The following is a 12439-nucleotide window of genomic DNA, read 5'->3' as shown; positions in this document are numbered from 1 at the left end:
GGTAAGATATCTGCTCTAACTGCAAGTACGTGCATACACCCTCTGTTTAAAATACAGAATAACAGTTAGTTTCTTTATCTCAAAAACAGGTATACCAAAATAACTGTGTTACAGTTTACTTTTTGTGACTTACATTTTCTTTTCCTTTTTTCTTTTTTTTAAACCACGAGGCTTAGTGACTCTTAATCAAAGAGGAATTTTATGTTATATATTACTGTAATGAATCTTTTAACTGGAATGTGGCTACAGATGTGCCAAACCAAAAACGCTAAACTCGGAGTTCGAAGAGCTCCTGTCTCAAAACTACTAAGGACCAAAGAACCCAGTGAAAACTGTGAACTTCTCTTGAGTTTTTGTTTCCTCAACTGAAACATACAGGAATTAAGCTGAGTACAGAAATAAAAAATACATATATTATGTCATTTTCTTATCTATTGCTAATAAGATTGTTAATTTTCCTTTCTGAGATCAAAGCTGGCCTCAAAACCCTTCTCAACACAGCAGCCATTACCAACCAATCCAAACGGACACATAGGAAAGGAAAAAAAAAAAATTGTCACTCCTTGTCTCCTTGAACTCTAAAATTCTGTGAATTTAGGGCTTTAGAGAAATATTCTTCCACTTTTGTCAATCACAGTTAGTAATAATTTACACTGCCATCTGTTTTTATTTCTTGCTGGCTAAAATAGCAAATGTGGGAAGTCAGTGCCAATACACTTTCGTTGATACTCTACGCCAAGGAGAACGGGGTACATCCGGGCACCTTGATGGCTGTGGCAGTTATGAAGTGTGCCAGATGGCTTCCTCTTCCTGAGCATCGCTGAGCTGAGAAGAGGTCCAGAAGGTGATGGTAGGAAAAAGTGGAAGCTGTAGTCTGTTTGTGACAGAGCCATCAGGACTTTAATTGCTAGGTTATGACCAACTTCAAATATCCTCATTTCCTCTTACTTTATCATTCATTTAATCACAACTTCTAGTTATACCATTCTTCAAATAATGAATTCTATAATGTGATAATTACAATAATTAAATAATCAAATAATGAATTCTGCTGTGCTGCCTATCTTACGTCTTGTAAATTCACCGTTTTCAAGCCTCTGACGTACTAGTCTATCCACAAGACTCTATTTAGGATTTTCACACTACAGTTGACCCTTGGACAACACAGGTTTGAACTGTGCTGTGGGTCCACTTATATGAAGTGTGTGTGGTTAGTCACTCAGTCCTGTCTGACTCTTTGCAACCCCATAGACTATAGCCCGCCAGGCTCCCTTGTCCATGGGGATTCTCCAGGCAAGAATACTGGAGTGGGTTGCCATGCTCTCCTCCAAGAGATCTTCCCAACCCAGGGATCAAACCCAGGTCTCCTGCATTGCAGGTGGATTCTTTACTGTCTGAGCCACCAGGAAAGCCCAAGAATACTGGAGTGCATAGCCCATCCCTTCTTCAGGGGATCTTCCCAACCCAGGAATTGAACCAGGGTCTCCTTCATTGCAGGCGGATTCTTTACCAGCTGAGCTACCAGGGAAGCCCACTTATATGCAGATTTTACCCCATAAACATGTACTACATTACTACACGGATCTGTGGTTGACTGAATTTAAACTTATACTTGGATACTCAACTGTGTGGCGGTCAGCACACATAATCTGTGCACTGTTCAAGGAAGGGTCAATGGTACGCATAAATGTATAGATTTGAATCAATATTCTCCCATTGGTATCATCATCTCCAACTGAAAAAATCTAGTGTTTAAAATAGTTTCCTTATAATTCTAAATAAAATATTTAAAAACTGGCATCTAGATTTTCAAAAGACAATGTGACAGTGGTTTTAAAAATGTCTTTGAATAATAACCATGGCAAGATAATAAGGCTTTGATAAACATGATATCCAAAAGGAATCCATCCCTTGTCTACCCCGCATAAAAACGTTACTGAGTCCATATTTCAAGGCAGCAGAAATTTTAAATATTTTCAAACATGCTTTATCAGTTAACATGTACTGAAGTGAAATATAAAACTGATCTCCTACTGATCGTTAGAGAGGAAATCAGTGTAGTAATCCAATTACAGAAGGTATTCCAGCAGTTTCTTACCATGGACACTAGGAAAGATATCTCTAAGGCCTTTAGAATTCGTTAATCTAAAAGACTTAGTAATCTGCACTTTACTCAAGTAAATAAGTTTCTGCCATTTTGACAACACTAGTTCTCTCCATATGAAGGACCTCCCACCCCTCCTATGAAATTTTGTACAGAATTAAACAGGAAAGGCTTCCAGTATTTTTCTTTCAGTTCTATAAGTAAAACAAAATAAATTCTAATGATAATAAAGAAATCATTTTCAAGGTAGTAAACGTCTTCAGAGATGATTACATTTGATTTAATGAAAACTTTTACTTGACTTTCTTAGTCTTTAAAGATTAGTATGTGTTCAGACTACAAAAACAGAAGAAAAATAGTACTTAAACAGGATCTAACAATGTGAGTGATCAGATGTTAAAGAGAAAAGATATGAACTAGGAAATGAGATCAGGCACAATTTAAAATTTAAAAAAGTATGGGAATGTTGATATGATAATGACTCTAAGATCTGAAAGGAATCTAAAATACAAAAGGAAGTACTGCACTTAGATCAGATGCCAGTGAGGAAATGTTTGAGTACTTCAGGTCAGGAAGCAAAATTCTACAATTCTAGAAAGGTGATATCAGTTCAATTAATTATAGGTCACCACTTGTCTTCACTATTCCACTGAAAATATTTCCTATAACCCAAGCTTCGAAAAAATTTTAGATGGCTGTTACTAAATTTTTTTCATCTAGTCTTTTGCCTAGGAATTAAGCAATAGTGAATTACAATTTAAATTCAAATACTGATAAGTATACACCCTTTGATTTGGATTTTCAGTTGAAATTTGTCATGACGTTGGTAGTACATATAAAGAAAAAAAAGCATTACAAAGACATATAAGGAAAAGACAAGATTACTCACCTCTGGAAAAGTTTTATACTTCAAAGGCTGCTAAAATACCTATTTTTAGAATTATTAATGTCTATAACTCCCAGGTCTCAGCCTTTAGGAAGCCTAACTGAAATACTTAAGTGACTTTTAAACTCTGGTACTGCTAAACAGCATGTGATTTGCTCTGAAAATTACAAGATACACACACACAAACACAACATGGGTGAAGAAGGTGGACCAAGCTTACGCAACTTACTATTTACTTTACTATACTGTACTACTACATTACACTCATACAATTATAAATTATATTATTACTCTTGAGTTAAAAATTTACCATAGAGCAACCACAAATGGTAATGTAAAGGAGTAAAGTTTGGTTTCTTAGAAGATGAAGATGAACAAGTCTTTAGAGGTACTAGCTAGTTATTAAGGCTTTTAGGGAATTGGTGCTCTCCTGTATCTTTTTTCTTTTTCTAGCTTTAATGATACACATCTTATACAACACACTCTAAAACAGCCAATGGGTCAAAGGAATCACTCAGGAAATTAAAATACTTTGAGATAAATGAAAAACAGAACATACCAAAACATGTGAGATGCAGCATAAGCAGAACACAGAGGGAAATTTATAGCCATAATCACCTACATTAAAAAAAACGAGATTCCAATTCAACAACCTTGTCACAAAAAGGAAACTAAACTAAAGGCCAGCAGAAAGAAGAAAATAATAAAGATTACAGCAGAGGTAAGTGAAATATAGGACCCCAAAAAAACAAAAAAAACAGAATCAACAACATCAGAAGTTGGCTCTTTGAAAGGATCAATGCAACTGACAATCTTTTACCTTGACTGACTAAGATAAAAATAAAGAAGATGCAAATAACTAGAATCAGAAATAAAGGAGAGGACATTAGTAACAAACTTAAAAAAATTAAAAGGATTATAAATGAATACCATAAACAATGGTCCACCAACAGGCTAGATAATAAATGAACTTATTCCTAGAATCACATAAATGACCAAAACTGACACAAGAAGAAACAGAAAATAAAAACAGACCTATAACAGGCAAATAGATTGAATCAATAATTAAAAAAAAAACCTCTAGGATCAGATGACTTTGCTTGTGAATTCTAAAACACATTTAAAGAATTATTAATACTGATCCTACTCAACTCTTTGAAAGAACAGAAAAGGAGGAACAATTCTTAACACATTCTATGTGCAAATACTATAAAGAATTTCCTATTCATAAAATACAAGAGTTAATGGTGTTTGAATGTCAATATTCCTCAAAGTGATCCACAGATTCAGTGCAATTCCTATCAAAATTCAAATGACTTTTATGGCAGAGACCAAAACTGAGCATCCCATTACGTGGAACCAAAAGGGGCCCTAAATGGCTAAATGATACTGAAAAAGAGAACAAATCTGGAAGACTCATACTTCCCAATTTGAAAACTTACTGTAAAGCTACAGTAATCAAAACAGAGTAGAACAGGCGTAAAGATAAACATAAACACCCATGGTACAGAATTGAAAGTATAGAAATGAATCCAAACATCTACATCAAACTGATTTTTGACAAAGGTGCCATGACCATTCAATAAAGAAACAATTGTGTCTTCAACAAATGGTGCTGGGACACTTGGGTAACTACATGAAAAGAACACAGTTCTGAACTCCTGCCTCACTCCATATATTAACAAAAAACAAAACAAAAACATGGATCAATCACCTAAATATAAGAGCTAAAGGTATAGAACTATTAGAAGAAAATATAGGGGTAAATCTTTCTGACTTTATTAGCTTTGGCAATGGATTCTTAGATGGATACCAAAAACATAAGCAACAAAAGAAAAAAATAGAGAAATCAGATTTCACAGAAATGAATAACATCTGTCCATTTAAGGACAACATCCAACTACAGGACAGAAGAAAATACTTGCAAATCATATATGAGGTCAGAGTTTAATATCCAGAATTGTAAGAACTCTTACAATTCAAAGACAAACAATCCACTTAAAAAAATGGGCAAAGGATTTACTAAAATTTACTGCATGTGAGATGATAGCTCAGGGACAGGGGAAGAAAAGCTCTTATTGTACATCTTTTCATATTCAAAAGATGTTAAACCATGACTATACATTATTTAATCAAACCTTACACTCTGTTTTTAATGCTTTTAAATTATCTAGGATATTGCTATGATCAATCATACAAATGGACATTTTAATTGTATTCACATACCAATAAAAAGGCTTATACTGATAAAAGAACACAAAAAACTTGAGAAATAAGAAAAAACAAAAATGTTAATCCTTAAATTATAAGACCTTTTAAAAAAATATAAATTAATGGAACTAGAGTAAAATATTAAATACAAGTAATCCAATATCAAAGGAAAAAATCAAATAAAAGTTTTGTGCTTCTATGCCCTGGGATTAGTTTCAAAGAAAGGCAAGATAAACCTAATTATTTACCAATTTAATTTTGAGGGAATACAACTCTGGTATATTAAAAATGGTAAATTTTCTGGTAAAACAAAATATGATACAAATGATTAAGTAAACAAAGATAAGTGATCAATTCTTCATGAAATTTTAAGTATAAAAATATTTTTAAATATAAAAAACGTAAATCAGCCAGAAAAGTAAACATCATACCACAAATAAAATATACATGTATATATAAATATATGCTTACATATATATTTATATATGTAATATATCTGATTACTGATGATGCAAATTTATAAAAACTTCATGCAGTACAATCAGATTTTAGTGGTAGAGTTTTTTATGATTAAAAAAGGGAAAATAAAAATTTAAAAAAAGCTTAAACTGCATCTCATAACAATTAGGTTTCTATGCTATTTTAAAGATTATCTTAAGGAAACATAGTAAAAGGGATGCAAACATTAATGCATTGCACAGATTATGTTACAAGCTGAAAAAGGAAAAAGAAGCTCAAACACCATTCTGCCAGGCAGAACTGCAAAACAATCTGAAATTGGACACTGATCCTTCAAGACATAGAAAATTTTCATACTTCTTAATATCTTACAACTATTCTTAAATGTTAGGTAAAATAAAACCATAAGTAAGAAAACAGTCATGTTTATCATTTTTAAATTAAAAATACCTATAGGTATAAAAATTATTGAAGCTCTACATATACGTCTTCTTGAGGATCAGTACAAATTTCGTGCGCTAAACAGATAATTAAGGATAAGCTCTTATATGGGTATTGCCAATGCACTGTGTACCTATCATACTGTAGGTCCCATGAATTATGATTAAAACCAGTGGTAAAGATTAAGAGGATAACAAAAGAAAACTTGTAGGACACGTTTGATAATAGTCTTAACCTATTTAAAAAATCTGTGAATTGCAAATTGATTTCATAAATTGAATAATTCAAATAAATAAACTTGTTTGTAAATAAATCATTCACTATTTAAATGAGATTACAAATAATTTTTCCTTAATCTTTTAATGGTGAAATATAACTCTAAAGAATACTTTCTATAGTATTTGTGGCTTATAACATAGGCAATGTGTACCAAAATAAATCTGCTACTCTATTTTAGACATTTAAAGCATCTGTCAATAACAGGTTAGCTACAAGAAAAACAAAAAGATACTCTCAAAAGTTACTGCAGACAATATTATAGCTATCCTATTCTAAGACAAGTCTAACTACTGCCAAACAAATAAACTAACACTAATAAGAGGTAACTACAAGTACATTTAAGAAAAGAGTTACATTATTAGTGCCTATTAACGTTCAATCCCATGGCTGTCTATTTCTGTAGGCAAGTCACGCACGTCACATCGAGAGAGAGATCCAATACACTAGTTAACCGGTAACGTAGGGAAGGACGGTGTTCACGGCACAGAGATGGACCTACAGTAGTAGTTAGCGTTGCAGAAGCTAATGATGCTTTAAGCAAAACTGGAAAACATGAACACCATGCAGTTTTACTGAACTCACCTGACAGAGGTGTAAAACCATTCTCTAGGAGCAGAGATGCATGCACAAAAGTAAGAATATGATTGCAAGTAATAGACTTTAACAAAATAAAAATATAACACTAAACTTCAAAATGACAAAAAATGGACAACATGATGATCTGGGGGATGACAGTGCTCCTCTGGGCCTCACCTCTCTCTTGGCCAACAGCACGTTGGGGACGATGTGCGGCAGGCAGCGGCCCAGCATCAGCATGACGCTCGTCTCACTGTCTGCGATCCGAGACACCTAGAGGACCACAGGGTTAATCACGGACGGCACTGGAGGCCTCCTGCGTGTGACGGGACTTCAAGGCTATGACTTGGGCCCTGTCACTTCTGTTTCAAACACATATTCAAAAGGACAATTTATGATGAGGAGGAAAACAAAAACCACCACCACCTGAGATTCCAAACAGGACAAACATTTTTGTAGACCAGAAATGGATTTAAAACACTAGTAAGAAGCAAGGGAGCGGACAGGGAGGCTTACTAGACTTCAGTTCTGGGAACAAAGAACGATAACACAGGACTGGGGCAGCTTCAATGGTTTTCAATCTTTGTTTTGGGGGGAAAGGTACCCACATAGTCACGATCTTTGGCTAAGGTGAAAGAGTAGTTTGCATAGTGAAAACGCATGCAGGGGGAAGTCCAGGGGGGCTGCCCCAGTCTTACAGTGAGAACTGCCAGACTGCCTCCAAACCACTCTCTAGCTCTCTCAGATTCCTAACAGCACTGTGGGACAGAAGCCCAGGAGAGGTGAAGTGGAAGCAACCACAAGAAAGGCATTAACAGAAAGAGAGAAGGATCAAGAAAGGAGAAAAAAAACCACCCTTTTAAGATAAGGCTGCAACAACCGCTACAAAGGACTTGATGAAAAGAAATCCGAGAGCCAATAAACTCTGCAATCAAAGACAATCAATCCTAGAGAAATTAAAAATGGAGTAATCTAAAAATAACCAAAGTTACGAATAATACATACACCTGACTTGGTTTTCTAAATTACACCATAGAGAGGCATATAATTGTAGGTTGGTAGACATAAAAAATTAAAACTAGACTGTAAAGAGTCACTTTCATACTAAATAGAGCTTTAATCCAAAGATAAAAATAATCAACTACTTTCCTTAAAAGCTGAAAACTTTGGAATTATTTCTTAAGAGTGTTTTGTTAGTTTAAATAATAGATTTGTACTTGAAACAGAGTTGTATTACAATTATTTTTTGGGTAAAATGCTAAGAAGAAAAACGGAATGTTTTAAGAAAGTTGCAAGAATCTGCTGTAACTTACCTCTGATCCTAAACGACTATCTGCTGACATTCGACAGAAAGAGAGTAGTGCTTGATGGAAAGCAGGAGACAACTTCCTAGAAGAAAATGTTGAATGAAAATGGGACAATTACCACATAGTTAAACTGGCATTTAAGGAGAAAGTAAGTTGCAGGTTATAATTCCCATCACCCCACAAATGTTTGAATCTCTCAGCCACAAAAGATTTAAGATCACTTCACTGGAGAATCATACAGGGAAAAAGGAATAGCAATAGCTGCTGAATTTAAAAGAGCTTGATATTATGTGAACGAATGTCTTAAAAATGTTAATGGAATCGCTTCTCGGCCTTTTGGCTAAGATCAAGTGTAGTATCTGTTCTTATCAGTTTGATGTCTGATACGTCCTCTATCCGAGGACAATATATTGAATGGATTTTTGGAGCTGGGAGTTGGAATGGGAGCTTGCTCCGTCCACTCCACGCATCGACCTGGTATTGCAGTACTTCCAGGAACGGTGCACCCCCTTCGGGGAAGAAAGAAAGAAAAAAAGAAAAAAAAAGAAAAAAAAAAAAATGTTAATGGATTAAACCTGAAGTTGTATAGCAGGTCAATGACTATAGAAAGTGTTTGCAAAACCTGAAATGAGGATTTTTTTCTTTTTCTTCCCTAATTCTCTATGGTCCCAGAAAGGTAAAGAGTGGCTGTGAAGGCTAACCTGGTATGTTACTGAGAAGTTCTGCAGATCTATATCATGATAATGATAACCCTTAATGTTAGAAACCCACATAAAAGAATTAAAAATTTAAAATAAATGAAGGAGAGGCTCATTCAACATTCACATTTATTTTAAATGAAGGATTTTTTGTAATTGAAAATATTAGCCATTTATGTTTAATAAAGAAAGCTAAACATTTATATTTGTAAAATAACAATGGTCTCTATGTCATTGTATTCATAATATTGTAACTATGAGTTGTACTTCATGTGCTTAATCTATGAAGAAAAGGGGTAACATCTAAGGTTACATAACAGAGGTTATTTAGTATACACCACAAAGCGGGCCCCAGTAGCATCTGATTTCAGAGTTGGAGTGCCAAAGCTGAAGCCTGTTTGCTCATTATGTCCCCCCTCCCCTATTCTCACAGCGGAGGGAGCTACAATGCATCTAACTGCCCAAGCCAGAAAGTCTTTATCCTTCCCTTAGTTTTAACCTCCTAATCCAACCAATTTTTACCTTCTAACTATCTTATAAATCTACCTACATTTTTCCAATACAGGCAATTCCATCATTTCTTTCTTGGACTCTTCCAACAGATATCCCATGAGTCTCCATTATTACTACTTCTAATTACCACTACTCTAGAGGACTCTTTCTAAAACTTCAGTTCAGTTCAGTTCAGTTCAGTCACTCAGTCGTGTCCAACTCTTTGCGACCCTGTGGACTGTAGCGCACCAGGCCTCCCTGTTCATCACCAACTCCCCGAGTTTACTCAAACTCATGTCCATTGAGTCAGTAATGCCATCCAACAAGCCCATCCTCTGTTGTCCCCTTCTCCTCCCACCTTCAATCTTTCTCAGCATCAGGGTCTTCTCCAATGAGTCAGTTCTTTGCATCAGGTGGCCAAAGTTCTGGAATTTCAGCTTCAACATCAGTCCTTCCAATGAACACTCAGGACTGATCGGATCTCCTTGCAGTCCAAGGGACTCTCAAGAGTCTTCTCCAACACCACAATTCAAAAGCATCAATTCTTTGGTGCTTAGCTTTCTTTATAGTCCAACTCTCACATCCATACATGAATACTGGAAAAACCATAGCCTTGACTAGACGGACCTTTGTTGGCAAAGTAATGTCTCTGCTTTTTAATATGCTATCTAGGTTGGTCATAACTGTCCTTCCAAGGAGTAAGCGTCTTTTAATTTCATGGCTCCAGTCACCATCTGCAGTGATTTTGGAGCCCCCCAAAATAAAGTCTGACACTGATTCCACTGTTTCCCCATCTATTTGCCATGAAGTGATGGGACCAGATGCCATGATCTTAGTTTTCTGAATGTTGAGCTATAAGCCAACTTTTTCACTCTCCTCTTTTACTTTCATCAAGAGGCCCTTTAGTTCTTCTTCACTTTCTGCCATAATGGTGGTGTCATCTGCATACCTGAGATTATCGGTATTTCTCCCGGCAATCTTGATTACAGCTTTTGCTTCCTCCAGCCCAGCATTTCTCATGATGTACTCTGCATGTAAGTTAAATAAGCAGGGTGACAATATACAGCCTTGACGTACTCCTTTTCCAATTTGGAACCAGTCTGTTGTTCCCTGTCCAGTTCTAACTATTGCTTCCTGACCTGCATACAGATTTCTCAAGAGGCAGGTCAGGTGGTCTGGTATTCCCATCTCTTTCAGAATTTTCCACAGTTTGTTGTGATCCACACAGTCAAAGGCTTTGCATAGTCAATAAAGCAGAAGATGTTTTTCCGGAACTCTCTTGCATTTTCCTTGATCCAGCGGATGTTGGCAATTTGATCTCTGGTTCCTCTGCCTTTTCTAAATTCAGCTTGAGCATCTGGAAGTTCTCGGTTCACGTATTGCTGAAGCCTGGCTTGGAGAATTTTGAGCATTACTTTACTAGCGTGTGAGATGAGTGCAATTGTGTGGTAGTTTGGACATTCTTTGGCACTGCCTTTCTTAGGGATTGGAATGAAAACTGAGCTTTTCCAGTCCTGTGGCCCTGCTGAGGTTTCCCAATTTCCTGGCGTATTGAGTGCAGCACTTTCACAGCATCATCTTTTAGGATTTGAAATAGCTCAACTGGAATTCCATCACCTCGACTGGCTTTGTTCATAGTGATGCTTCCTAAGGCCCACTTGACTTCACATTCCAGGATGTCTGGCTCTAGGTGAGTGATCATGCCATCGTGATTATCTGGGTGGTGAAGATGTTTATTCTACAGTTCTTCTGTGTATTCTTGCCACCTCTTCTTAATATCTTCTGCTTCTGTTAGGTCCATACCATTTCTGTCCTTTATTGAGCCCATCTTTGCATGAAAATTTCACTTGGTATCTCTAATTTTCTTGAAGAGATCTCTAGTTTTTCCCATTCTATTGTTTTCCTCTATTTCTTTGCATTGACCACTGAGGAAGGCTTTTTTATCTCTCTTTGCTATTCTTTGGAACTCTGCATTCAAATGGGTGTATCTTTCCTTTTCTCCTTTGCCTTTCACATTTCTTTTCATAGCTGTTTGTAAGGTATTCTCAGATAACCCTTTTGGCTTTTTGTATTTCTTTTTCTTGGGGATGGTCTTGCTCCCTGTCTCCTGTACAATGTCACAAACCTCCGTCCATAGTTCATCAGGTACTCTGTCTATCAGATCTAGTCCCTTAAACCTATTTGTCACTTCCACTGTACAATCGTAAGGGATTTGATTTAGGTCATACCTGAATGGTCTAGCGGTTTTCCTTACTTTCTTTTAAAACTTAGATACCATCATGTTCCAAGTCTCTAAAATGAGTTAACAGAGCTTATATGACTTAGTCTCAGCTTAATTCTCCAACTTCCCCTCCTGTCTTCTCATTTGCATGCTTTGCTTCAATCTTCGTAAATCCTTCTTAGCTCCCAAGTGCAGTGTTCTTCCTGCTCCTGTTAGTCCCTCTTAGGGGGAAGACCCTCTTATCTCTTTGCCTGGTTCACTGCTACTTACTCCTCAGGTATAAACTTAGGAAACACTTCTTCCCTGAAACCTTCCCTACTCTGATGAGGACGTTAGGTACCCTGACTGTGTGTTCCCCAAGCAAGCTGAACTCCTCTTGTATTACCACCTTTCACAATGTCATAATTGCCTGACAGCCTCTCTCACACTGTAACGTCTGTAACCGAAGGGTACCCTATGTCTGGTTACCGTTACTCTGCTCTTCATTTGGGCTTCTCTAGTGGCTTCATCTGGGCTTCCCTAGTGGCTCAGATGGTAAAGAATCTGCCTGCAATGCAGGAGACCCGGCCTGGATCCCTGGCTTGGGAAGATCCCCCAAAGAAGGGAATGGCTACCCTCCTCCAGTATTCTTGCCTGGAGAATTCCATGGACCTCGAGAAGATTGGCAGGCTATAGTGCATGCGGTCCCAAAGAGTCAGACATGTCTGAGCAACTAACACTTTCACTCTTCTTTTAAACTTCATACTCTTCATTAACATTGCCTGA

At 36.5% G+C, this 12439-nt stretch overlaps 1 protein-coding gene and 1 non-coding gene across 3 annotated transcripts in view; one reads left to right on the top strand and one right to left on the bottom strand.

Moving 5' to 3' along the window:
• The window catches only part of RELCH (RAB11 binding and LisH domain, coiled-coil and HEAT repeat containing), a 113217-nt gene that overhangs the window by 59075 nt on the left and 41703 nt on the right, over window positions 1–12439 (bottom strand). For both annotated transcript variants that reach the window (XM_043889331.1, XM_043889332.1), the window contains exons 9-10: window positions 8270–8345; window positions 7134–7229 (exon numbers count right to left, since the gene is read on the bottom strand). In XM_043889331.1, coding sequence (XP_043745266.1) covers window positions 7134–7229; window positions 8270–8345 — 172 coding nt within the window. The remainder of the gene's footprint in view (window positions 1–7133; window positions 7230–8269; window positions 8346–12439) is intronic.
• On the top strand, window positions 8584–8774 carry LOC122685110. The gene has a single exon (XR_006338280.1). It is a non-coding gene; the product is annotated as a U2 spliceosomal RNA (small nuclear RNA).

This window comes from Cervus elaphus, chromosome 27 (assembly GCF_910594005.1).
Source record: "Cervus elaphus chromosome 27, mCerEla1.1, whole genome shotgun sequence".
NCBI classification, from domain to species: domain Eukaryota; kingdom Metazoa; phylum Chordata; class Mammalia; order Artiodactyla; family Cervidae; genus Cervus; species Cervus elaphus.
The sequence above is the reverse complement of the archived record's forward strand: the minus strand, read 5'-3'. Positions and strand labels throughout refer to the sequence as shown.